The following is a 26,241-nucleotide window of genomic DNA, read 5'->3' on the forward strand; positions in this document are numbered from 1 at the left end:
CCGTCCCACAGGCACGACGGGACAGACTCGGCCACAGAATCCGGCGACGTCCAGGTGGTGTTGAACAGCTTCCACAGCAAGATCATCAAAGTCAGGGTGAGCCCTCCGTCCTGTCACACAGCGGCCTAGCCCCGATGCGTCCCGTCGTGCTCACCGTGTCGCGCTCACCGTGTCGCGCTCACCGTGTCGCGCTCACTTTATAACGCTCACTTTATAACGCTCACTTTATAACGCTCACTTTATAACGCTCACTTTATAACGCTCACTTTGTCACGCTCACCGTGTCACGCTCACCGTGTCACGCTCACTGTGTCACGCTCACCGTGTCACGCTCACCGTGTCACGCTCACCGTGTCACGCTCACCGTGTCACGCCTTCGTTTCCGTGGTCCCACCGCAGGTGCAGAAAAAGCCTGACAAAATCAACGAGGACCTGCTGAGCGACGTCGCAGAGAGCCAGGGGATATGGGAATCCATAACCAGGTGAGTGTCCTCTCGTATGCGCACACTCGCGCCACACACACAGTCCAGTTCAGAGTAGGCTTCTAGTGGCCGAGTGTGTGTGTGTGGTGGTGAGTGTGTGCAGTGAGGGGGAGGGGGAGATGGTTCGCCCTGGTCACTGATCCACTGTGGTTTTTAGGAAAGCTCCACCGTCCGTGAGATCCAGACTGCAGTATTACTCTGTAAGGTCTAGTCATGCAAATAATATGTGCTTCTGTAGGCGTAGGTATGTGTGTATCCACGCATGCTTGTGTGTGTGTGTGTGTGTGTGTTTCACAAGCACCTTCTAACTGCGTCTGTCTCTTCATTTAATGCTTGCTGTGTGGAGTGTTTGGAGCACTTTTGAGAAAAGGTAGGCAGAACATTGCAGAAAACCCAGTTTGACCGTGTTGACTGGCATGGTGTTGACTGGCATGGTGTTGACTGGCATGGTGTTGACTGGCATGGTGTTGACTGGCACAGTGTTGACTGGCATGGTGTTGACTGGCACGGTGTGTGTTGTTGTTTTTGGAAGGGGGATTCTTCCTGCTCACATTTTCAAGCTCACAATCATTTCTAACGGTCATCCCATAGTTTTCACCAAGTTCACTATTTATTTGAAATCTGCCACAGGAACACTAGACTCCGTTAAGTTGGGACCTTTCAATAAATATCTTCCCATTCTATTGGATGCTTTCTAAGTGGAACGAAGTGGAAACACATTCCACTTAGTTGGACTTGGTTGGAGGATGAGCTGTCGAGGCGGAGAGCTGGGTCCACCTGTGCAGGTTCTGCTTGATGGTCTGGCCCGGCCCAGCCAAGGTCCTTCCAGGGGTCTGGATCATGTGGCGCATGTCGGCCAAGCGGCCTCTCACCTGACTGCTAAAGCTGCTTATCTGGGGTCCTGTTGGAGCGCTCCAGATGGCATTATGTGGCCCTCACAACCGAGGGGTCCCCGTGATCCCTCTGTCCCTCCGTCATGACAGGCTCAGCCTTGGGAGGGAGGCGGAGGGGAGGTACTCACCCCGGCAGCAAGCTCACTCTAGCAGGGAGGACCACAGTGCCAGCCTCGGCACAGACTCTCACCCCTGATAATGAGACTGAGACTGGGGGTCGGAGGGGGGGGGGTGGAAGTGGGGGGGGGGGGGTGGAAGAGAAATGGGGGAATGCAGGGAAATGGAAGCAGAGATGGAGCTATTGCAAGGCTGAGTGCTGTGTGCCTGCCTAAAATCAGAAATGGAGAGAGAATTGAGTCCATGTGAGCCGAAGTGAGGCAGAGCATGAGGACAGATCCAGGCGCCGGTGTGGGGAGGGGGGGGGGGGGGGGGCAGGGGCAGACGGAAAGGCTGAATGCTATGTTCCTCCTCTCTATTACCCACCATGGTCTCAGTCGGAGCCCCAGGGCCCAGGCCCCTGCTCCGCTCTGCTCCTCTGATTGAATATGGGAGAGCCACTGCAGTCATCAGCAGTCTGCTAAAGACGAGGGTACGCAGCTGGGCTGCTAAGAAGCCTGCCCACAAGCCACACAGGCCCCATTGGGACCCAACATGTGCCATGGTACAAGATCTATTGCCTCTGGACAGGGCTTAGTGGGGGCATGAACGTGTCCTGGGCCCCTGGTAGTTTATGAAGACAAAACACAAGTGATTTATTACCCTATGAGTCATCTGCCCAAACACTATCTTGATCAAATTTAGACTGAATTCGGTGCCTGGTTTCGACACCGAAGGGTCTGGCAGATTGAAAAGCACCTGGATGCAGCCTGTGGACCTGCAGTACAAGCCGGCCTGCTCCTACTGTCCTATCCTTAATCATCCCTCTGCACCTGTGTTTTAGCAATTTGATGACTGTGTCCAAAATCAATCTGCCATTCGCAGGCGATGGGGGAGGAACTGGAGCCGTGGGTTCGGAGCTCGTATTTGATTAGCAGCTTTTTCATTTGATATGGGTCGAGCAAAACAGAAGGGCTTCTGTAGAAGTTCCAGCTGCCTTCCGCGTGTCTCCGCTGTAATGACTTGATAACGCCAGCGTCCTGGAGTAGCGCCAACAGCTTAACCCTCACGTCGCGCTGTAAAACCACGCGAAGCCCCACGACAGTGGGGACGTGCGCTCCATAACTCGTCCTGACAGACTTCTCAATGTAGTCGGGTTTTTTTTCTTCTATTCCCCCCCACCCTCACTAATGCATGGTTTGTTCCAAAATGTTCCTTGTGTCATCAGTTAAACGCAGTGCTTTTGCCTGGGGGGCCTTAGGGGTGCGATGGCTCAGCTGTGATGTAGAGGCTTCTGTCTGAAGACCCCTCTGCATCAATCAGCAGGGAGCAGCCCCAACACCGGCGGGCTTATGTAACTTGCGGTCCTTTACAGCATCGCGGGGGGGTCCGGTTCAGAGGACGGAGACAAGAAGAAAGAAGATGTGCTCAACATCTTCTCTGTGGCCTCTGGTCATCTGTATGAGCGCTTCCTGAGGTGGGTTAGCGAGTGCGCACACACACTGTTGGTCTGAAGCCTCAGCTTGCCTCTTGCCTTTTATTAGCCCTGCTCCTCTGAGATCCACCCACACCCCCCCCCCTCCTCCCCTCTCCTCCCTCCACCTCTCTGTTCCAGAATAATGATGCTGTCCGTCCTGCGGCACACCAGAACCCCCATCAAGTTCTGGTTCCTCAAGAATTACCTCTCTCCTTCCTTCAAGGTAAGCACCCAGCGGCGTGACTCCATGCAAACTTTGTGCTCTCCCTGCCTGGTGGTGATAACTTTCTCCTGGCTGCACAGCAACCCCTGGGACACAGATGTGTTTGTGAAGAGGGATGAAAGGAACTGTGGGATGCCTTTTCCTGTGTGATAGTCTGCCTTTTTTTGTATCTCCTCCTCCTATAGGGATGAGTCTATGTACATGAACGCCTACTAGTCCTCTCAAATGTCTCAGAAATAATAGAAAAGAGCCACGGGCAAAAGGGAGTATTAGCAAAACACTGTACGTTTACATTTCACTGTTTATGAAATATTCCACAAGATGATAAGAAATATTCGATACCCCCGAGGGCCTTTTTGGGAACTTCTCCGCTCGTGAAATATCCATACATGTTTTATTTATGCATCGGGATGGCTGTTCTCAGCGTTTTAGTTGCAAATTGAACATTGTTTTTGAAACGCAACAGTCTCACTTTATGGTGAGCCGACGAGATTAGAGATGGGAGAAGTTAAAACGTGTCTGGCCTTTTCTTCTGAATGTTTTGTGTGTGTGTTCAGGAGTCCATCCCCCACATGGCCGCGGTGTATGGCTTCCAGTATGAGCTGGTGCAGTACAAGTGGCCTCGCTGGCTCCACCAGCAGACTGAGAAGCAGAGGATCATCTGGGGCTACAAGATCCTCTTCCTGGACGTCCTCTTCCCCCTCGCTGTGGACAAGATCATCTTTGTGGACGCCGACCAGGTACGCCGCAGTCACCCTGTCCCGTTTTTTTGCGAAACATTTGCGGTCACAAAAGCCCCATTTTGGCCTTGGGTGTCAAGTCGGCGTCAGACGGGAGACTGTTGTACCCGTGAGTGAACAGCGGGGCAGTTGTGGAAGGACATTGTAGAGGGAGTGTTGCTGGTGAAGACCCATGGCCATGGAATGGTTTTAAACCCAGGTTTCTTTTCTCTTCTTCACAGATAGTGCGCGCAGATCTGACGGAGCTGAGGGATCTGAACCTGGAGGGCGCCCCCTATGGCTACACGCCATTCTGCGACAGCCGGACAGAGATGGAGGGGTACCGCTTCTGGAAGACGGGCTACTGGGCCTCCCATCTGGGGCACAGGAAGTACCACATCAGGTACTAAAGTCCAGCTTCCTCCCCTTTACAAACCACACTGCAAGGACAAGTGGTTTCTGTGTCAGTGATGATCCGTATTGTATTGTCTTCATCTGTTTGCTATACATGGCGTTTTGCAGCTCCAATATAATATTTTCAGACGTCGCCATAGAGTATAGAGAATAATACGTTTTGCCCTGATTTATTCAGCGGAATAAATGCATAAAATATTTTACAGCAGACAGTGAGTGACTCCTTTGAGTGCTCTGTTTACTGTTGATTCAGGACATTCATCATGTCTTGCTGGCTGCATAGACATACTTGTACATGGGCTACAGAGTGAGACCTTACCATTGCATCAGCTTTTCACTATTTTTCTTCTTTTTTTTTAATACTTCCGACTCATGAAAATATGTGTTCTGTCACTACGGCTACAGCTCTTCTGGAGTGCTTCAATTCCCTTTTCTTTGAAAGTGCATGTGTGCTATTCATCGCTGAACGGTACATGTAATTCAGTCAGCATTCATAACTCCTCCCTCAGCTACAACACAACAAAGAAACAGAGAGTTTTCCACTGAAACATCTCCTTTCTCGACCATTCGGATGGCACACTCAGTATTTTAGGTGGAAGGACGAGATGGATAGATGGTGTTGGTCTGTGGCGCAGGATGCTGGCTCCTTTTTAATTGGCCTAACCAGCAGGTTACTGCCAGGGGGAGGAACAGACCAGGTAGCCCCAGCCTGGCAGCGTGCTCCTGGGTCCGGACCGCTGCCTGAGATGGAGGCCTGCCCTCCAGCCTCCGGAGCTCTGGCCAGCAGGACATCAGGAGGATTTTTTTATCGGACACCAGCAGGCAACACAGCCGCATGGGCGGGAGGAGTGGAAGAGAGGGGTCTCTCTCTCTCTCTCTCTCTCTCTCTCTCTCTCTCTCTCTCTCATGCACAGCTACATGTGCAGACGAGGAGAGTGGCAGGGAAGGGGGGAGGGTGACCTAAAGAGCTCCTTCTGTCTTTATCTTTTTGCCTCTGTATCTCTCTCCGTCTGGCTCTCTATTCTTTCTCTGTCTATTTCTCTTTGTCTCTCTATCTCTCATAGTCTCTGTCGTTCTCTTCTAATCTCTTTCTCTCACGTACACACATACATCCACACGTGGGTAAGAGTGTGTGGACAGACATGGTCTGTGATGCCAGTCCTGCGACATTAACTTCACTGTACCACAGGGTGCATTAACATCATGCTACAGCTTCCATGCTTATGTGGCGGCATGGGACATTTATCTTCATTTCACGCTAGGCTGAGTTCCCTCTGGGTTCAACCATTACTGAGCTAGTGTTGGGGACTGTAACTGTGCTCTCTCTTCCTCTCTCTCTCTCTCTCTCTCTCTCTCTCTTCCTCTCTCCTATGTGCCTCCAGTGCTCTCTATGTGGTTGATCTGAAGAAGTTCCGGAAGATAGCTGCAGGGGATAGACTGCGTGGTCAGTACCAAGCCCTGAGCCAGGACCCCAACAGTCTATCTAACCTGGACCAGGTGAGCGACGCCAACGTTAATCCACTCTTCGATGTACTGGATTATCCCAAAAGGGCACCGTCACTGTTGCCTGCCCTTTGGGACGATGAACAATGACGAGTGGATTAAGGTTTTGCAGCCAAAGGCTACATAACGGTATTTCTTGTTATCATGACTACCTCATTGAGTGACTGGTTGCTGATCCAATCCCCTCCGATCCCATCCTGGTAGGACCTACCCAACAACATGATCCACCAGGTGCCCATCAAGTCCCTCCCCCAGGAGTGGCTTTGGTGCGAGACCTGGTGTGACAACACCTCCAAGGCCACCGCCAAGACCATCGACCTGGTAGGTTCCTTGTCGCTCCATCTCCGACAGGTTTCTCCTAACTGATTAACACCAGTCAGATACTGTGTAGAACACTGTATCCAGTTCCTCTCGGGAGGCTAATTCTAGCTGATGGTTATTGGCTCACACAGTCAAGAATAGACCACCCTCATTTACACTCTCACCTCCACCACAGCTGCTCTCTGCTTTCCTGCTTCTGGAACGTTCTGACTCCCTGGTAGAGTGCGAGGAGGAGAGCTTGCAGTCAGCCGACATACCCAGTTAACATTTACATGTATTTATTTAGCAGACACTTTTATCCAAAGCGACTTCCAACTTGAGCGATACAAAAGTGCATAGGTCACTGATCATAACAACGAGATAGCCCCAAAAACATTGTGGGTAGCCAAAACACGAAGCATACATTGTGAAAACTAAATAAGTGCCAATGGGAAGAACCATAACAGCATGCAGTTAAACAAGTTACAATTACACAACATGAACGTCAAAAAGTGCAAGAGTGTACCTGCAGAAAAGCAAGCAACAATAATATAATTCACAGCGAGTACAAGAAGTTAAATCAGTTACAACTGAGCAACAAGTCCTTCAATCAAGAGTCATTGTGTTCCTGGAGGAAACTAACATCAGGTCCAGCAAATCATTCCTAAGTACCGTTGTACTCCCGGAACAAGTGCGTCTTGAGCCTTTTCTCGAAGGTGGGGAGACAGTGTTTCTGATGGAGTTAACTACAGCCGCACGACTCTGACCAAAAACACTGCCACATCTTGTTCCGAGTAAAATGCTGTGTACACATACTGAACGTTGTACATCTGTGTTTCAAATGCTTTTGGTTCTGCTATTCTATTCGCTAGTTATCCCCCTACACACACTGTTCTGTACTGCAATGTAAATGTCAAATGGAAGGAGAACCTCCATTCAGCAGAGCTATAGCATCTGGAATAAATGTGCAGTATTACTGAGTTGAAGAAATGGTTCAAATGAATTAGTGTTCCTGTCAGAAATTAAGCACAGTTTTTAGTACGATGTCTTCATATACTCCTTTGTACTCATGTATTTATAAAATAAGTGTATAATTCCGATTCAATCATGCCATCCCTTGGTTTGGCCTACTTGATTGAAGATTCTCTCAGCTTCCTTAATGTCTGTTATCCATGAACATTATGTTCAACATTCCTCTGTTGAAAGTAGCAGTACTTCTAGGTGGATGATGGCGTTGAGGAAATGGAGACACTGGTAATATTTCCATTTCCTAAATGAATTTTGAGCGTGGATTCAAGCAATGGAGCAAGTATTTGCTTTGGAAATATTGGACAGGCTCTAACAGCCTGGAAAGTAAAGAGTTTCTCTAACTCGGCTAGGGGACATTCGTTGGCATCTCTGCACCAGGAGACACAGACTAATGTCACTTTAATGGAGCAGGAAATCAGATCAGCTTTAAATGGTTTCTACAGACACTCTGAAGAAATGGTCTGGGTTGTTGTGAGGTTGCTGCGGTGGTGCCATGACTGATGTCTGTGTCTGCCTTCTCTGCTGCAGTGCAATAACCCCAAGACCAAGGAGCCGAAGCTAACAGCGGCGGCCCGGATCGTGCCTGAGTGGGTGGAGTACGACGACGAGATCAAACGGTTACTGAGCCAGGTGCAGGAGCAGAGGGCCCAGGGTCACACAGGACTGAGCCAGGTGCAGGAGCAGAGGGCCCAGGGTCACACAGGACTGAGCCAGGTGCAGGAGCAGAGGGCCCAGGGTCACACAGGACTGAGCCAGGTGCAGGAGCAGAGGGCCCAGGGTCACACTCAGGAGGAGAAAGGTCAGTGAAGTTGAACGGGTTTTCATTAACGTTGCCTACCGTCATATGGGACACGATCAACATGATGCATTCTAAACCTCGTTGTTTCGCTTTTATGTCAAAATCACTCATGTCTACTTCTTACAGCAGCCGGTTGTTTTCTACTTGTTTCTATATTATATTTTGATCTCATATTATATTATTATCAGGCAACGGCTGGTAAATGTTCGTTTGATATCTGGAACATACAAAAGCTAACATTGGCTCCTTGGTTATAAATATACTTTAAAGCCAGGGACATGTAACAAGAAGTTGCGTTGGTGTCTTGCTTGTTGTCCTTCCAGGCAGCCTACGGGACGAGCTCTAGCATCCTCCCCCACCAGGATGAACATGGTCTTCCTGTGAAGCTTGAAGAACACCACCGCACAAAGATGTACATTTCACTTAGATTGAAGGGCGTTCTGGAATGTTTCCACTTGGGAATTGGGTACATTTTTTTTGCTGAAATACAAAGAAGGAACGCATTTGCGTTTTCTCTCACCATCATTTTAAACATTTTGCAATAAATAAATATACACAAGTGAAGTGCAGCCTGGTGGCAGAAACATGACAATTCTCATTCATTCCTGTTAATTCACAGAAACCCTGATGGAAATGTTCCCATTGTGAAATATCCTGGAACTGTACAAACCCATTTTCCACAAAACTGTCCAATACATATTAAACCACCTCTTTCAGAAGAGGAGGACAGAGAAGCATATTGCATATTTAAAAAATCATGTAGATTTCAATTAATGGGCATCCATGTCTCATGACAGCATGTGATGTACTTTTTCCTGCCATAGATGCACACTACATGAAGTACATTAGATGGCTTTATGGCCTTATTAGAGATTAGGTATGAATGAAGAGCAGCAGGAAAAATGCAGGGCTATATAGGCCATGATAGGTGAAAACTGTGGAGTTTGTGATGGCAATGATTGCACTGATACTGTAGTGTATGCAAAATAATCAAATCAAGAAGGCACATTCCTTAGCTGAATGGCTATCACAGTGCCATTAGAAATGATCAGGAACCTTAATTGTATTGAAATTTCATGTGCAATTCTAAATCATGTATCTGCACACCTTAGAAGGCTTTAGACATGGAGCCTATTACATTGGAATTGATGTTAATTTGTAAGATGCACTGCTACTGCTTGAGGTTTTTCATCAGTTTGTTGCCTCTGTTATTGTACAAATCAGCATTTTAGATATTATTTTCTTGCACTAAAAAGTACGTTAAGGACGTATTTCCATGCTTTGTGTTAAAAACCTTGCTGTATTGGAGCTACTGTAATCACTAAATATAACATGGACAGAGCCCCTCCCCCAAAGCTGTCTGGATGAGTGCTCAACCCACCAACCATGTCTCTCTCTCTCTCTCTCTCTGCCTGCCAAGTGAGTCTGTGCGCAGATCATGTTCACCTTAGAATCACAGAGGGATCTCAGTATAGGGAAGCAAATCAGTGACAAGTTTTGAATTTTAAAAGGCCTTGAATACTTAATATAGAAATATAAACACCACCAAATGTGTTGGTTTAGAATTCACCTTTTTAAAATTGAAATATGAATTTATTTCAATGTAAAAATAAAAATGAGATCCAACAATTCAAGGTTTGGAAAATTCAGGGTTGGGGATCTGAATTTTATTGTTTGAATTTGAGCAACCTGAATTTCCGAACTTTGAATTTTTGGATCAGAATTTCTGTTTTACATTGAAATAAATTCATATTTCAATTTTAGAGGTGAATTCAAAACCAACAAATTCGGTGGTGTTTAAATTTCAATATTAAGTATTCGATGCCTCTTTTTTTTTTCAAAATATGTCACAGATTGCTTCCATATCAGTAGTTTGTTATGCAAAAGGTACAGTAAGTAGAACATAGGATTTGACAGGTTACTGATTTTGTTTACAGGCTGTGTTCATGTTGGTCAAAGTATGTTTCACTTGTCAAAATTGATTTTGTAATGCCTTGAAATGCACAATAAAACCGCTTTTATCTCAGGAATGAAGTAGGTGTTAACCCTTGTGTTATCTTCGGGTCATTCTGACCCATCAGTCATTGTGACCCACCGTCGTATTGCGACAACTTTACTGCATTCAAAAACAAAGTGAAGCATTTTCTTTTAACCCTTGTGTTATCTTCGGGTCATTCTGACCCATCAGTCATTGTGACCCACCGTCGTATTGCGACAGATTTACCGCATACAAAGACAAAGTGAAGCATTTTCTTTTAACTGTTGGGCTGTCTCAGAGCCCCCACATTGCAAAGGTTAAAAGAAAATTATTTTAATTTGTTTTTGTATTGGGTAAAATTGGGTAAACACAACGATGGTTCGTTATGAACCTTTGGGTCATGTGACCCGAAGGCAGCACGAGGGTTAACCGTCGGGCTGTCTCAGACCCCCCACATTGTGAAGGTTAAAATAAAATTATTTTTATTTGTTTTTGTATTGGGTAAACACAACGGTGGTTCGTTATGAACCTTTGGGTCATGTGACCCAAAGGCAGCACACGGGTTAATCCATGTTTAGATGTGTGGTGCCATGTTTCTGCCTTAACAGCTAATCAAGAAATGAGAACCAGAAGGTGTATAAGCTCTTAAGTGTCCAGAGAATGTTTGTCCTTGTTGCCGTCATGTCAGGATTAATAAAATGTATCTTTGCTACCGATGTTTGTCGACACCGTTTCTATGCCAGTATGATTGAATGTATGTGCATAAGACATTCTACAGTTCCATACATAAGATTTCAAATGTATTAATCAAATGTGATTTTGAATAATACCTTATCAGATTCTGAAGGAAACTCATTAAATAAATATCATGGATCTGTTATCAAGTAGGTATAAATAGATCTTTATTTACAATTCAGAATAACTCCATTCATATAAAAATAATAATGTAACTATGTACACTTTTGCTTTTACGAATGGAATTTCAGTGTCGTCTTCCACCAGTTGTGGAACATTTCTTTGGAATTTATCGAAGGCCTCCCAAATTGTAAGATCCCAGAAGATTGAAAATGCTTAGCAACTCTTCGATATTTTTGTTTGTTTTGAAAATAGAATCCCAAATACTGAACCATAATACATCTTTATTGTGCTCAAAAAGTCACAGTTGTCTTCACATCTCCTGGAACACGCCGGTGTGCTGTTCGCGAGCTCCTTCCCTGACAGGCTCGTGAGATCATGAGGAGCTGCAGCCATGCTGAACAGAGCTCTGACGTCTGTCGGCTCAGTTGTAGTTGAATTTGAAGTTGAACGGTCCAGAGCCAAAGGGGTTGAAGCCGCCCTGGTAGCTGTTGAAGCCTCCATGGAAGTTCTGGTGGTGATGACCACCTCCCTGCTGGCTCTGTGGATCCATGGGGTCTTCTCCCTGGTCAAACTTGCTCCTCATCTCTGCACAGAGACACAGGAGCGCCGACGTATAAATGCAAGGAATTTAAAAAAGGTGCATTTAACAGCTGTCTTGACTAGCATCAATTGGATGACTTCCCGGGGAAGAACCCAGACAGCTGCAGTAATAGGTCAGGAGAAGACCTGACCAGCACCAGGCCGGCAGCGCTGGGTGTACGCACCTGGGTCAGTGAGAACCTCCTTGGCCTGAGCGATGTCTATGAACTTCTTCTCTGCCTTCTTCTTTTCCTCCTCGCCGTGGAAGTTGTCTGGGTGCCACTGCTGTGCTAGCTTCCTGTAGGCTTTGATGATTTCCTTCTTCTGGGCAGATCTGGGAGAGTGACACACACTAGGTTATATGATTGTGACCGTTTATTTCCCCATTGTCCCTGTAGATCATATGTAGATGCTCAAGAAACGACTGAGCAGCAACTGGATGGCATCAGGAATTGAACACATTTCTATCTATTGAGCATTTACAATCCCAGGATTTATCCTCATCTCAAGTGTTCTCAAACCCCTTAATCCTGTTGTTTGGGAGTTCTCTAGACAACCAGATGTGCCGTCTTGGACAGTGCATCTTCATTGGACTGTCCAATACAAACACTGGTAACAACCCTGTCCTGCAGCAGAGCTAGCCAGTAACCCACCTCTTGACACCCAGGATCTTGTAGTAGTCTCTCTTCTGGGACTGTTTGAGCAGTCGCTGGGCTTTCTCCAGACCCTCCTTGATCTGACGGTCGTTCTCGCTGTGCTCCTTGGCAGCCTCAAAGTCCCTGACAGCTGCAGAGAAGCAAACATGATGAAACAACTCCATGTGTCACGTGTGTTTTGTGCCTTTACAGGAGAATCAAACTGCCCCTGATGAAACACACAAGGCTTGGCCAAGGATCTGACGACTCAGCGTCAACTACTGCTAAATAAACAGCGCGAATACGATTCATCATGAACAAATTCCCCATCTGCGTTTTGCATCTACACAGTTAGTTCACCACCTCATAATTCTGCCCCCGTCAGAAATCACAACTCCGACCCATGTTTTGTTCGTTCGTACAGAGCCGACAGACCGAATGGAGTGCGTGTGTGATCAGGGTTGGCTCTCTGTGGGGGGTGCGCAGATGTGCGTGAGGAGTAAAAAGAGATTGTGTTTACAAGGCCCTGTGGGGCTGTGACAGTTTAAAAGCCCACGTGACGGCTGACGCTCCCACCTCCCACTGTTGTGTTCACGCCTAAGCAGATAAAGTGCCTTAATGGCAATTTACTGGTGCCCAACCCCGTCAACACACCACCCTGCCTGCCTGCCTTCTGCAGGGGACATGGAGCCATGGTGAGGCTTCGCTGGCCAAAACTCCCCATGGCATAAGATTCCTGCCCGGGAACATCTCTTACAGACACATTTGCGGTCTCTATTTATACCCTGCGCACATGCACGTGCGCACATTCACAACCACCACACTTGTGCGAAGTGCTGGAAGGGACAATACAACTATCTAATCTCGGCTTTAGACTCTCAGATCTGTGCTCTAATCGACTGTTGTGCCAACATGACGCCAAGCTAGTATGTGTTTGTCTCGACCGTTTCACACCTTTGTTAAGCCTGTACAAGGCTGACGTGTCTAATTAAGGATTTTTCTTTCTCTTTATTTACCATTTGCAATGTACTCTGTGGCTCATTGGGCATCATTCCCTTTACAGCTTTACAGTTCCATTATGCTAAATAATGTTCGAGACGAGAAAAAACCCCAAATGAGTTGAATGTTGGGAGCTAACACACCATAGCAATAAGACAACAGTGATAAATAGATGGCGATCGGTATCTTGACAATGGATATGCATTAGGCCAGTGACTCAAGCTGTGGTCTGCAACAGAAGGGAATACAAAAATCAATGGAAACAGGCTAAAGGACTGTGTGTGTGTGTGTGTGTGTGTGTGTTGGCACTGCCACCCTGGAATGGCTACCAGGTTGATTAACGAGCTGCTGTGCTTAACGGCAGCCTCCCAGGCAGGGCAGCTGTATATCAGGGCAGGTTGTGCATACTCTTACTATTGCTCAGGACAGCAGGGAAATTGCCTCACTCTGCATTTAAAGTCACATTGCATCACTTTTAAAACAGCGGCAATGTTTTTTAGTTTTTTGGGGTCAAAGGAGGAGAGATAGGGGCACAATATGCTAAAACTTCAAAGAAATGTCGACTCAGAAGTGTGCAATTTTGTCAGGTTCCGTTTTTGGATACCGCATATTTGTGTAAGGACAGAGGGATGCCATGTTACATTGTGAGATTTCAGGCAACAGTGATTTGACCATACGGTTGCAATCATGTCCTGTCAACGCAGCTTGATGGGAGGGAGAAAAGAGAAAAAAAGTACATCATCTTTGGGCAGAGGTTTTGGTGGGAAAATACTGCCCTCTATATCCAAGCACATGCTATGAGCAGTTCAAAAACGCTTTGCATCGAAAATACGCCGCCTCCAGGAAACATTTTGTGTCGGGACACAGACATGCTCACTCTGGAGGTCACCTTGCGACAACCACTCCTCACCTTCTTCATACTGCTCGTCTTGGATGTAGGCTTCAGCTCTGCCCTTTAACGCGTTGACGTTCTGGGGGTCCGACTTGAGGACCTCGCTGCACACCTTGATGGCTCTCTCCGCCTGCTGATCCTGGGAGGGACAGACACAGCAGAGACGAGAGGCTGGGTGACATTGTCAAACTACCCATCAACTGTCCACAACCAAGCAGCCTGGAGAAGGCCCGGAGAGCCCCGGTGTTCTGTCTCCACCCAGCCGAGGGCGAGGGCCGCACGGCTCGAGTCCTACCTGGGCCAGGCAGTGGCAGATGCGCTCCTTGGCGTGCAGGGAGTACTGCTGCACGTTAGGCTCGGTTTTCATCACCGCCTCGTACTTGCTCACGGCATCGCCGTATCTATGGAGGAGGAAGCACAGCTGACGCACTGTTCTTATGCAACAGACGCTGATACACCCACAGATGTTACGACCACCCCACCCCCCCCACGGCCCGCCTCATCCATGGTGCTCTTCAACAGCGGATGACGCTGGCTGGGATGTTTGGAGACGGGTGAATCACACAGCAGCTATTCTATCAACGCTGTCCGGCAGGAAGGGTTGCATGTGGGTGACTCAGGCGAAACCAAAAATACCCACACACACACACGAAACATCGTTTCTCACCTCTGCTGGTCGATGAGCTCCTCCGCAGACTGGATCTGTTTATTGAGCTTCTTCACCTGCTTGTAGTGACTGTAGCACAGCTTGTGATCCGGGTCTAGCTTCAGACACTCTCGTACCTCGCTGGAACCACACAGGCGGGGGGGGGGGGGGGGGGGGATAGGGTTGGTTCCACAAAAAAAACACGCATCACAGATTTACCTAAGCCAAAGTTGAGTGACGAGCCGCCCCTGTCCAGCGCGCCTTACGTGAGGGACATCTCGTGGTCTCCCATGCTGTAGTAGATGGTGCTCAGTTTGTAGAAGGCCTGCGTGTTGTCGTTCCTCAGTTTGGACGTGGCCTTCAGGTCGCTGATGGCCTTGCCCATCTCCCCCAGCTGGATGAAGCACTCCGTACGCAGCTCCCGAGAGCTCACGTCCCACACGCATGTCTGGTCACACGCAGAAGCACACGCAGCTTCCTGGTTCAGCTAACATGTCGAATTTGCACCTCGCCGGAATAGGTGGCACCGTGGCCGGCAGGGAAACGTCGGCAGTTCAGACCGACTCACCTCTATGACGGTGTCCAGCTGTGCGGCGGCGGTGATGAAATCCCGACGGTCAAAGTCATTCTGAGCCTGAACCACCAGACGCTGGATCTCGTCGGATTTGGTCAGCTGCCTCTCGGCCTCCATCTGGTCTTTGCTACTGGGGTTGGACTTCAGCTGGGAAACACACAGACAACAGGCCCACATTAACATGGTCTACTCGGTTTTTTGCATAGACAATCATTAGTAAAAAAAAAAAGATGCTTCTATCCCGTTCCTACAGCCATCATTACTGACTGCTCATAAATACAGAGAACGACGGCTGGTCTACTGTAAATAAACAAAACATATTTTTGCCAATCACTCTTCTGCTCCTTGCGTACTGATGCACAACCTCCATCAGGGAGTAATCTTCCTCATCACTCTGCTCATCATCGTCATGATGGCAGGCTCAGTTAATGGAACAGCCTTAACAAATAGACTTGGCTCTCCTATTATGCTTTCCTGCTAGCTCAGCCCTGGGAGGCCAGCGGGTAGAGGGGATGCATAAGAGTGCCAGAGTAATAACCTGCTGAAGCAGCAGGAACGCACGTCCCGTACCTCTGGCCAGACCCCTCAACATCCTACCAAAACAATACCATAGAAGAACTATACCAGTCTCAATGCATATTGCGCAGTGAACATGACCACTCCCCCACACACAAACACACGTCACCACCAGTACCGCTACCTGAGCAGGGAGCTCTGGAGAGCATGACAGCTACCCATCAATTACCACCTCAAACAATATCCCAACTTTTACCAACACCTTGAATAGATAAACAACAACAAAAGCATTACAGCTGATCGGTATGCTGCCTCTCGACACACTTCCAAATCAAATGTACTCGTTAGCGGGTCAGGAGATAAAATCAGAGGTATTCAAATGTTGATGCCGTTCCTCCCCTTGTTCTAAAGTGAGTGTGCCCGCGGCCCGGAGCGACCCTCAGTGATGGCCCAGGGCCGCACCTCACCCAGAGCAGCCCGGAGCGACCCTCAGTGATGGCCCAGGGCCGCACCTCACCCAGAGCAGCCCGGAGCGACCCTGTCAGTGATGGCCCAGGGCCGCACCTCACCCAGAGCAGCCCGGAGCGACCCTGTCAGTGATGGCCCAGGGCCGCACCTCACCCAGAGCAGCCCGGAGCGACCCTCAGTGATGGCCCAGGGCCGCACCTCACCCAGAGCAGCCCGGAGCGACCCTGTCAGTGATGGCCCAGGGCCGCACCTCACCCAGAGCAGCCCGGAGCGACCCTGTCAGTGATGGCCCAGGGCCGCACCTCACCCAGAGCAGCCCGGAGCGACCCTCAGTGATGGCCCAGGGCCGCACCTCACCCAGAGCAGCCCGGAGCGACCCTGTCAGTGATGGCCCAGGGCCGCACCTCACCCAGAGCAGCCCGGAGCGACCCTCAGTGATGGCCCAGGGCCGCACCTCACCCAGAGCAGCCCGGAGCGACCCTGTCAGTGATGGCCCAGGGCCGCACCTCACCCAGAGCAGCCCGGAGCGACCCTGTCAGTGATGGCCCAGGGCCGCACCTCACCCAGAGCAGCCTGGAGCGACCCTGTCAGTGATGGCCCAGGGCCGCACCTCACCCAGAGCAGCCCGGAGCGACCCTGTCAGTGATGGCCCAGGGCCGCACCTCACCCAGAGCAGCCCGGAGCGACCCTGTCAGTGATGGCCCAGGGCCGCACCTCACCCAGAGCAGCCCGGAGCGACCCTGTCAGTGATGGCCCAGGGCCACACCTCACCCAGAGCAGCCCGGAGCGACCCTGTCAGTGATGGCCCAGGGCCGCACCTCACCCAGAGCAGCCTGGCAGCAGATCCCGCCACTGATGGAACTACTGAAACATTTCTGCTTTGTGTTCTACTTGATAGACCCACTAGGGTATACTGTTCCCCTTAATGGAGTCAAACAAGGGCATTCATGACTTCTGGCAGCGCCATGGTGGAAAAGAACGGTAATATGATTGGAAAACCTAGCAGCCAATTTCCATCCTGATCCTTAATGGGCACCTGCAAACTGTCCCTGGTGACTAGCTGAAGAGGTGCCTACCCATGTAATTATCAGAGTCAAGTTTGAAAATGGCCTAAAGATGGTGATTAATCTTTTTTTCATGTTAGAATGTATTTTTTATACCACTGCTAATTGATATCCCATTAAAAGCCCTTCTATATAACGACTGAACGAGAACATTTCAGAGTTATTTCACTGACATCCTAAAGAAAGTTGAGCACTATGATCACTCAGACGTTCAGCCTAGCAAACATTAAACCACAGGCCAGGAGCGTTTGCATAGATTCTAATACAGTGTAGAAGTTATCTAACTAAAGTGAATACAGGACCATGTTTTCCGCAGTTCAACACTGACACCTCCTGGTGATTCACCCCACAATACAAGACAGGGAATCCTGATGCTCAGTTTCGCTTTCTGATACCCAGCTGCAGTATTTGCCCTGGGCCCCCTCTCCCTCAGACTCAAGCAGCACTCACCACTTTCTTAAAGTCGCTCTCAGCTTCATCCAACCTTCCCTGCTTCAGCAACAGGTTGCCTCTCTGAAGCCTTGCCTGTTGGAAAGACGTGTCTCACAGTTATGGTTCACAACAAGTTCTTACAATGCTGCCTTATCCAGCCATCAAGCAGCTGAGTATGTTTATTTGTAATGAATAATGTCACTCACAGATGTGAAGTCTGGTTTGAGTTCTATGACTTTGCTGAGATCTGGCAGGGCAGACTTAGACTTGCCCATGGCCAGGTAAACTGTAGCTCTCCTGTAGTAGGCCATGTAGTTTTGGGGATCTCCATCTGGACATGGATAAGTCATATAGACCAATTGAGTACATTTAAAGTCAACAAATTTAAAGAAAACATTTTATCCGAGCAGATGGTCAGTCAGTTGACCAGTGTGACCGTTAATCGTTGTAGTAGATGGATACTGACCAACAGCTGCATGGAAGTGTGATAATGCGTCAGCCAACTGTCCAGCAGCTAGCAGTTTCTTTCCCATCTCAAGGTGGTTCTCGACGCTGCCATCCTTGTCGCTTCTTACACCTGAGAAGCGATGAATAACATGTTTACGTTAACAGCCGTTCTCGTCTGTGTTTGTTTGAGTAGGGAAATCTGAAACATGCGTGTTGTCATTGAAGCTAGTCAAGAGTATAGGCTACAAGTCGTCAACAATGCAGTCTAACTCGTTCTCCTACACCCAGTCTGCTCCACTAACAGCTGCTCTTGGGCCACACTTGGGATCCTACAATACAGGTTGGGGAACCACGTGCCAGATACACTCAAAAGCAGCATGCTACAGAAACATTTAATCCAGTCTGTGAACGTCAAACCCAGCAGATTGCTAGCCAAGACAGCCAAATACAAATTATGTTTCAAGCTTCAGTGTGCAGTGTGCATAGCAACATAAGCGGCTAGTTGCTAGCTAGACCAAGTTAACTTGTGGTTAAAGTCCATGATTTGTGTGCTTACCTTCATATCGCAGGTCTATCAAAACAAGAACAAATGGAATGTAATTAAAGATTTTGCGAGCGATTGGGTTTATGGAAACCATAGCGAATCAATATTGTACGAAAACAAACTATATCGTTTCTATTAATAATATATATAGTATTGAAAGTAGATAGCTTTCCGAACCATTACAGAACCACAGTTGACAGTCCCATAACTGGATGACAGTTTTGCAAGCTAATCAACCAGAGCTAACTGAGGCTACTCCACTCTACCGGTCGTGGGTGGCTCTGATTGGATGAATTAGATGAAAACTACGCCCACTACGTTTCCCTCAACAGAGAGCAGCCACGGCAGCAGAACCTCGCCGCGTGTCGTTATATGAGGCGCTAGAAAAAGTTAACATTCGGTATCTCAAGGGTGTGTCTAATCATGGTCATGTATATGGAAGGCCGTTAATCTGACCCCGGATGGGCCTGGATGTAGCGTATGAGTCAATCGTCAGAAAACCATATTTAAAGAATCCAAACAAGACAATATGTTGCACATCCAAATACTATTTAAAGAAGTATGCTATATAAAACCTCACACATGAACTGTTGGCCTATAGGTTTTGAGGCATACAAGTATTAACATCATCATGTTGGCATATGAACATTAATATACAAAAAACATTTCAATATTGTAGTCTTGTCTTGGTCAAAACAGTCAAGTATACTGTAAGCATCATTAAAAAGACGACTAATTTCTTGTATTCTTGAATGCCAAAGGTGCCAGGAAGCATTCATTCATTTTTATCACCTTTATTTCCGTTTATGTGCATAGTTGTAGTAGGTCACACATAGGCATTCGTGGCAAAAGGTTTGGTTTTTCTGCTGATCTCAGAGACATTGCTAGCTTGGCTGTCACTGCTGGCCCTTGACTTCCGACTCTGTCCACCCTCCGTGCGTTGTGATGACACTACGTAGGTCTGTTTAACTGGAGCCTCTGGGGTTAACACGATGTTGGCCTCAGAAATCCTGTAGGGGGGCTGCTGCTTTCCGTCTGAACTGTAGGAAGAACGATTGGAGAACAGCTTTTTGTCATTATTGTCATCTGTTGGCAATGGAAATCTTATTTATTAATGGCAAGTATTAAAAATTGCACACCTTGAGTTGCATCCTTCCTTCCCTGCAATGATACTATAAAGAAGGCCTCCGACAACTAGGAATGTGGAGCCTCCCCAGCCAATATACACACCAACTCCTATTTCAAACCTGTAAAAAAACAATGCAATGTTTTCTATTATGATGATGTGTCATATATTGTATAATAAATTGACCATGGACATGCACATGGGTTTGTTGTCATACGGGTATACTTTCATTTTGTCCCACGTTTAGTTACCTATAATTAAATATGCAAATGTGAAATTAATGAATACTTACTTTTGTTCCTTAAAATGCATATCATGAAATTCTGCTCTTAATTTGTTTCCAAAAAAAGAAAACGCCACCATAGAACACAACCCTAGAACAAAAAATAAATGTTCTGTTGCATTTTAACCTATAAAAAAACTGATATATGCAAAACCAACCATCTCACAAACACAAAAGATTTACCTGAGACCAGGTAGTTCATCCCTCCAGCAAATGTTACCCTTGCATTTATAATCTCCGATCCTCCCAGCTTGGTGCACTTCATCCCCACCAAGACCAGAATAGACCCAAAGAATGCCAGGATTATAGAAGTAATGATCAGAGCCCTACACATGTGAATGTCCCCTGTCAAAGTAGCACAGAGAAAGACTGTACTTCAGGTTTAGTTCACAGCCAGGTAAAGCCATTCTTGTCTTAACTTTATCTATTATAAAAACAGGGGGAGTTAAAATATAAATAAATCTCCATTATTAAAACTTCATTCAATACTAATATGGAAAAGGATAATCTGTTGAATAAACTACTCACAGCTCAGTGCAAACAGGGAAGGGATGCCCTTGCAGTCAGACATTCCGGTTGAGTCAGAAACACAGTCCTTCCAAAGATTGGAGAAGTAGTTCGATGTAGTCAGGACGATGCTGCTTACTTCAGACCAGGTCCAAATCTCAGTTGGCATGGTGGAGCAGACCAGGATCCATCCACTCACACACACCACAAAACAGCCTATCTCTATGTACATCACTACAGTCCTGTAATTCATGGCTACCTCTCTATGTGGCTTACAGGATAGTAAAGGGAAAAGCCTGATGATGATGATTGTGATGAGCCTGCTACTGTGTCTGCCTCAACTGAAACTGAGGAAGCACTGTGCCCCTACACTTTCCATGAAGCTGTTTTGTGTACATCATCACATATCCTGGCTTGGTCATAATGGCAGGACCGTGGCAGGGTGCTTAGGGGCACAGGACTGAGCTACGTGAAGGTCGTGGCATGTTTGTTATCGGTTCAACTTATCCATCACCAGCATAAACTCAAGTGTTGTTTATTTTTCTTCACTTTTCCAAACCAAGATTTTTTTTAAATGCATTTGTAATGTTAAGGTCGCAAAAGTAGATTTAAGTTGATATTGGTATTTGGAAATCCTGGATATCACTGTTTGAAACTATAGAAAAGTATCCTTGTTTCAAAAGTGAAAATTGTGTAAGTTAGTCACACCTTTCAGAGCAGAAATGTGTAAATTGTTGACAATCAATCAAGCCAATACCCATTCAAAATGTTCTTTATGTATTTACAATTCAATCGTAAATTGAATTTTAAGTACGACATGTACAATGTCATAGTTTCTAAATATATATACAGTTCCACAATAAGCTTATCAATCACTTTCAGAACATTTACAACAAGTATGACTAAAAAAGTTACAAGTAACAATCACAGCTAACAAGGTCAAAGGTGTACCACTACACAAAAGCATCTCTCTCAGACATTTTTTCAATGCTTGTCTTTGAGATGGTGGAGAGCTGGTAGCTGCTGGAACGTCCTGAGCCCTTGTAGGAGCCGTACTGTCTAGAGTACAGTCTGCTTGGTCTGTAGGTGCCATTGTAGAGGGTTTGGCCCCTAGAGCGAGCGGCCATGTATGTTTGTGTGCCATTTCCATTTTCTGGGCTACAACAAAGAAACACCATTTGAATCAGTGTACCGGTAGTCTTGCTCATTCCAGATTTTGATGGCGTATTTCATATGTATTTGTGTTTTCTCACCTTTTAGGGAAGAGTATTCTGTAAACAGTAACAGCATAAAGAATGGCGCCCAAAAGGATAAAGAAACTAGCCACCAGTCCCAAAAAGACAGGTTCGCCGAGATCATAGCTAGCAAAAAGAACAAGGAAAACATAAAAAACAAAAAACGTTACTTTTCTACACGTCTGATGTAGTCAGATGTGTAACTGAAATGTATGTTTTTATATTATTTTGAAGATCAGTGTAAATTCAATTTACATCAAGGTTCCTCTAGGTTGATTGCCAGAAAAGTTTGTCTTGGCGATTCTGTTTATGTATAAGCAGTATCCAGCGATGTCTGCCAGACCTGCGTGAGGAGGTTTCAGTGATACTGAGAAATGTTGAGGGCAAAACATGTGTCATTTTCAAATCAGTACTGTATGTGTTGTACTTACCACCAACAAAGTGAAATACTGATCCTGCCAGCAATAATTTATCTTTCATTTGGTCCTCTCCTCCAAGGTACGTGCACTCCATCCCCAGAAAGCAAAATAGTATTCCAAAGAACCCAAGACCGAGTCCGCACATCAACAAGCCTCTAACACCTTGGACATATGCTTTAAAAAACACACACACACAAATATGTTGTCATATCTTGTCTGGTAAAATATGTCTTTGACATGGGGAAAAGAAGTCGAAAGATGTTTCCGCAGACATTGACAGATAGACAGGATTGAAGTCTTCACCATGGTATTATCCATCCAAATACTTATTTGAAGTTGATTGTATAGAACAGCATTTATTTGCAATAGACGTGTGAGGAGAGCACTTACCAGTGACAGACCAGAGCACAGGGAAGTCTCTGCAGTTGCTGATACCTGAGGAGTCAGTAAAACAATCTTTCCACAGGTTGGACCAGAACCAGGCCACCTTGATGATGAACGAGCCTCCAGTGCCACCTACCTGGGACACCCTCCAGTAGTCCATGGCCATGGTGCAGAGCACAAACACCCATCCCAGGGAAGAGATCAGGAAGCCAGACAACTGGATCTTACGCTTCCACATGGCTCTGGATCAGAGGGGATGAGCTAGCGGACCAACCTGAGAGCTCCTTCTATGGCATGCAACAGAGCAGGAGTATTGACACACCCTCTTCCTCTAACGTCATGGGTTGATGCAGGACGTTAGTGCTTGTTGTTTTGGTTTGGTAGATGAAAATAGGTGTATGAGGACAGGGATGATGTGGTTTGTTTGGGATGATGATGGGGTGTTGATGCAATGATGGAGTGGTTATGTTAACTTTATTGTCAAACACATCACAGATCCTGTTTACTATATCTACTCTGGGATTGTGCAATGGTGCAAAGAAATGGTGTCAGGTACAGAGCTTCTTTTTTCTACGCATTGCTTTTAGTTATGTTTGTATGTGTACTTGTATGCACCATTTTGTACCTTACTGCATAACATTTCCTCAACTCTGCAGGGGGGTCTATATAAACTTGTCCTTGTTCTGTCATTACAGTCTGAAAGTGACAATAATGTAAAATGCAGACAGACAGTGCTCAGTTTAATTTAATGTCAAATTCATGATTATCAAAAAATATAAAACAATTGACAGTAAACAATAAACAAATGATTATGACTTCAATAAACTGTTGATTTTTTTCAACTTTACGACTTTTGAAAGCTCTGTATTTACAACATTAAATCTACACTTAATTATACTTCAGTTTCTGTCAAGGGGGGTGTCTAAAAATCAGTTAGGAGCAAAGTAAAAGTAAATTAAAACAACATAATATATATATATATACACACATACGAACGTGGCAATATGTGCTAAAGTGTTGTAAAAGTGGACAGTGTGGGTAAAGACAATATCCAGTGGTTCCTAACAGTTATGTACTCATACTTACATAGTTCATATCCTGTATCAAGTTTTGTTTGTCATCGCTACCAAAGTAGATTATGTAAGCATGTCCCTCAAATCCATGTAACTATAGTAACTCTGCGTCTTTCTTTCTTCTTACACATAGGCATTTTTGTCAAAGTGCTGCGCTCTGGAAGAGTTGCTGTAGTCAGGGGGAGGTTTCTGGTGTATGGGCTGTGCATGAGCCCTGGGGTGGGACGAGACACGCGAGGCGGAGCCTCTGTAACCGTAGCGACCTGAGCTGTGACAAGGAAGTAGAGACGGTAAGAGACAAGGGAGTAAAGAGTAAACAAAGGGAAGGATTACTCATATGATCGCCTTCAGTGTGTCTTCAATCGTTTGGTCATTTAGCCGACGCTCTTATCCAGAGTGACTTACATGGAGTACAGGGACATTCAGAATCAGAATCAGAATTCGGTTTATTCGCCATGTATGTTATACAAACACAGAATTTACTGTGGCAGGGAGGTGCAAAACACTAAACATATACGAATCTTAAATTAAGTAAAAGTCAGTTTATTCGCCATGTATGTTATACAAACACGGGGCAAGTAGGGTGAAGTGCCTTGAACCGGCAACCTTCTGATTACTAGCCCGATTCCCTAACCGCTCAGCCATCTGACTCCCCTGATGAAATGTTAAGATGCTCAGTCAACTTAACACCTACTTCTTTGGAGGGAAACTGTCTCCAATGGAGAAACAGAGGATGAGCCCCCCTAGGAGACACAGGATGGAACCTGCCCAGCCAATGAACAGGGCAGCTCCTAATTCGTATCTGGAGAACAGAAGTTAATTAATAGCAAGATAACGCTCACCAGTAAGCACCCAACCAGTGATGTGACATCGTGCAGTATGACACTTGGAATTAGTCACCCACTTCTGTGCGACAAACATGGGGTCAAAAAACTCTGAGGTGATCCTGTGGGCGTACAGGGAACATCCAGACAAAGAGCAGAGACCTGCAACAACAAATGAGATCAGTGCTCAAATGTACCATCTAAATACATTGATTGTACACGCGTATTTCACAATACTCACCACTCAGTATGAAATTAACTCCCGAGACAAAAGCTATTCTAGCTTTGCTTTGATCACTTCCTCCAATTTTGGTGCACTTCATCCCGACCAAGGCAAAGATGGCACCAAAGAATCCTAGGCAGATGGCTGCTATCATGAGACCTCTGCAGACCTGGATATAGCCTGAAAGAAAACTTGTGTCACAGAAAGCAGGAAGGAACCAAACTTACAGAGTCAATATGCAGAGCGCCTTACGCAAGTCACACATACTGTACACACACACATGCTAACAACAAGCACACAAACACAGACCAAACAAGGTCACAATTTCAGGCCACAACTCAGCGTACTGTCCTAGGTGACAAATAGGCACATTAAGCATTAAAGATTAAAAGTAAGCACCACACATAATTGTTTTTAAGTGTATCATGCTTAGGTGGTCACAGTCTTGGCAAAAGCGCTGCCTTTGAGCCTTGATTTAAAGGCAAACATTAGCTTGGTGGTTTAACCCAAAGACTAGTCAACCATGGTGGAGCCACAGCCTTAAGCTCTCGGTAAATCAAATTTACAGCCTTAAACTCCAAGAAGTTAAGCTAAACATTTACGTATTTGGTGGTAAATGAGTTTGCCTGCGCAGAAAATGCCCCCCCCCCCTTCTCCCCACATCACATTTTAACTCTGGAAAATTCTAAGAACTGCTACAGGTGAACTGAGCTATAACGGAAAGGTGTAGATCCACTCTCAATCCTCCCAAATCAAAAAAGAAAAACATATACACTTCTAACCTGAATATTTGGTAACTTTCAAGTGACGACAATCTGTTCAGAACTACAAAACAAAAATCGGATTAACTCAATATCAGCACATACTGCACTAGCTTGAAACAAACATGACTTCAATGTCCACAAGCATGGTGAGATACTTTCCAAAAGAATCAAAACAATAAGAATAGGTGCAGACCCTCCAATGCCAGCATGGAGGGAAAGTCCTTGCAGTTGAAAACCCCTGTTGAGTCTGTAACACATGCCCTCCAGAGGTTAGACCAGTAGGTTGCCGTGGTGATGACCGTGCCGTCGAGAGAGGACACCTTCCAGTATTCGGTGGGCAGAGTGGAGCAAACAAGCACCCATCCCGAAGTGGACAGGATGAACGCCAAGATCTCTGTCACCATGTTCCCCATGTTATTCTCCACTCCAGTGGAGACTAGGTTGGTGGGATCTTCACAGCTGACTCAGAGACAAGCTTTTCAAAGGAAGGTCCACTGGCCAATGCAGCTTGCTGAGGAGAATAGCTGGGGTACGCTTCACAGAAGTGAGATGGGCATACCAGAATTGATGGTTAATGTGTTCTGAGCTGTTTCTTATTCCTAGGAGGGAGGGGTTTAGCTCTCTCATAGATTGCTGACCAATGGTCTGTACCTTCCTTCACCCACTAAACCTCTACAGGCCACTGTGACTCACTGAGAGGCAGAACAGAAATGATGGGGACTTCTGTGCTCTGGTAGGCCACAGATTATGGATGTTAAAAATGGGTCATGATGACCTCAGAATGGATGTTTTACATAAGTAACCTGGGAATAACTATCTGGTACCAAAAGAGGTCA

The 26,241-nt window shown here is 46.4% G+C and overlaps 5 protein-coding genes across 7 annotated transcripts in view; 1 reads left to right on the forward strand and 4 right to left on the reverse strand.

The window, feature by feature from the left end:
• Positions 1–10,627, forward strand: part of uggt2 (UDP-glucose glycoprotein glucosyltransferase 2) — a 32,919-nt gene extending 22,292 nt beyond the window's left edge. For 2 of the 3 annotated variants that reach the window (XM_062456665.1, XM_062456667.1), the window contains exons 31-41: positions 12–96; positions 400–482; positions 829–852; positions 2,847–2,948; positions 3,087–3,171; positions 3,729–3,911; positions 4,133–4,293; positions 5,687–5,801; positions 6,012–6,128; positions 7,665–7,935; positions 8,259–10,627. In XM_062456665.1, the coding sequence (XP_062312649.1) occupies positions 12–96; positions 400–482; positions 829–852; positions 2,847–2,948; positions 3,087–3,171; positions 3,729–3,911; positions 4,133–4,293; positions 5,687–5,801; positions 6,012–6,128; positions 7,665–7,935; positions 8,259–8,281 (1,249 nt within the window). In that variant the 3' untranslated portion in view covers positions 8,282–10,627. The remainder of the gene's footprint in view (positions 1–11; positions 97–399; positions 483–828; positions 853–2,846; positions 2,949–3,086; positions 3,172–3,728; positions 3,912–4,132; positions 4,294–5,686; positions 5,802–6,011; positions 6,129–7,664; positions 7,936–8,258) is intronic. The other variant, XM_062456666.1, reaches the window with a different exon arrangement.
• Positions 10,628–11,032: 405 nt separating this feature from the next.
• On the reverse strand, positions 11,033–18,851 carry dnajc3a (DnaJ (Hsp40) homolog, subfamily C, member 3a). The gene is made up of 12 exons (XM_062456668.1): positions 18,580–18,851; positions 18,043–18,153; positions 17,783–17,907; positions 17,595–17,669; positions 15,091–15,243; positions 14,789–14,970; positions 14,544–14,663; positions 14,172–14,277; positions 13,895–14,015; positions 12,004–12,136; positions 11,536–11,684; positions 11,033–11,356 (listed from the first exon to the last, which is right to left on the reverse strand). Exons 1-12 carry the CDS (start codon positions 18,659–18,661, stop codon positions 11,193–11,195), a joined length of 1,521 nt encoding a protein of 506 aa, XP_062312652.1. The 5' UTR covers positions 18,662–18,851; the 3' UTR covers positions 11,033–11,192.
• A 259-nt stretch (positions 18,852–19,110) lies between these two features.
• Positions 19,111–20,838, reverse strand: LOC134017244 (claudin-10-like). The gene is made up of 5 exons (XM_062456672.1): positions 20,505–20,838; positions 20,160–20,321; positions 19,986–20,067; positions 19,707–19,814; positions 19,111–19,607 (listed from the first exon to the last, which is right to left on the reverse strand). Exons 1-5 carry the CDS (start codon positions 20,734–20,736, stop codon positions 19,394–19,396), a joined length of 798 nt encoding a protein of 265 aa, XP_062312656.1. The 5' UTR covers positions 20,737–20,838; the 3' UTR covers positions 19,111–19,393.
• Positions 20,839–21,066: 228 nt separating this feature from the next.
• Positions 21,067–22,948, reverse strand: cldn10l2 (claudin 10-like 2). The gene is made up of 5 exons (XM_062456673.1): positions 22,528–22,948; positions 22,150–22,311; positions 21,974–22,061; positions 21,737–21,844; positions 21,067–21,641 (listed from the first exon to the last, which is right to left on the reverse strand). The coding sequence occupies exons 1-5, from the start codon at positions 22,757–22,759 to the stop codon at positions 21,437–21,439; spliced, it is 795 nt and encodes a 264-aa protein (XP_062312657.1). The 5' UTR covers positions 22,760–22,948; the 3' UTR covers positions 21,067–21,436.
• Positions 22,949–23,186: 238 nt separating this feature from the next.
• Positions 23,187–26,075, reverse strand: LOC134017246 (claudin-10-like). Its single transcript, XM_062456674.1, has 5 exons — positions 25,599–26,075; positions 24,660–24,821; positions 24,499–24,580; positions 24,289–24,396; positions 23,187–23,862 (listed from the first exon to the last, which is right to left on the reverse strand). Exons 1-5 carry the CDS (start codon positions 25,816–25,818, stop codon positions 23,718–23,720), a joined length of 717 nt encoding a protein of 238 aa, XP_062312658.1. The 5' UTR covers positions 25,819–26,075; the 3' UTR covers positions 23,187–23,717.
• Between the last annotated feature and the right edge of the window lie 166 nt (positions 26,076–26,241).

The sequence above is a fragment of the Osmerus eperlanus genome, chromosome 3 (assembly GCF_963692335.1).
Source record: "Osmerus eperlanus chromosome 3, fOsmEpe2.1, whole genome shotgun sequence".
Taxonomy (NCBI): Eukaryota; Metazoa; Chordata; class Actinopteri; order Osmeriformes; family Osmeridae; genus Osmerus; species Osmerus eperlanus.

Coding starts and splice junctions, on each gene's coding strand:
- LOC134017244 (XM_062456672.1), bottom strand. CDS start 20,736: ATGAATTACAGGACTGTAGTGATGTACATAGAGATAGGCTGTTTTGTG. Junction 20,322..20,504: donor TTCCCTGTTTGCACTGAGCT/GTGAGTAGTTTA, acceptor CTACTTTGACAG/GGGACATTCACATGTGTAGG. Junction 19,815..19,985: donor ATGCATTTTAAGGAACAAAA/GTAAGTATTCAT, acceptor GTTTTTTTACAG/GTTTGAAATAGGAGTTGGTG.
- cldn10l2 (XM_062456673.1), bottom strand. CDS start 22,759: ATGTGGAAGCGTAAGATCCAGTTGTCTGGCTTCCTGATCTCTTCCCTG. Junction 22,312..22,527: donor TGTGCTCTGGTCTGTCACTG/GTAAGTGCTCTC, acceptor TGTTTTTTAAAG/CATATGTCCAAGGTGTTAGA. Junction 21,845..21,973: donor CAACCTAGAGGAACCTTGAT/GTAAATTGAATT, acceptor TCTTTTTGCTAG/CTATGATCTCGGCGAACCTG.
- LOC134017246 (XM_062456674.1), bottom strand. CDS start 25,818: ATGGGGAACATGGTGACAGAGATCTTGGCGTTCATCCTGTCCACTTCG. Junction 24,822..25,598: donor CTCCATGCTGGCATTGGAGG/GTCTGCACCTAT, acceptor GTTTTCTTTCAG/GCTATATCCAGGTCTGCAGA. Junction 23,863..24,288: donor GACAGTTTCCCTCCAAAGAA/GTAGGTGTTAAG, acceptor TCCTTGTCACAG/CTCAGGTCGCTACGGTTACA.
- dnajc3a (XM_062456668.1), bottom strand. CDS start 18,661: ATGGTTTCCATAAACCCAATCGCTCGCAAAATCTTTAATTACATTCCA. Junction 18,154..18,579: donor GATAGACCTGCGATATGAAG/GTAAGCACACAA, acceptor ATCGCTTCTCAG/GTGTAAGAAGCGACAAGGAT. Junction 15,244..17,594: donor AGAGCGACTTTAAGAAAGTG/GTGAGTGCTGCT, acceptor TGTGTTTCCCAG/CTGAAGTCCAACCCCAGTAG.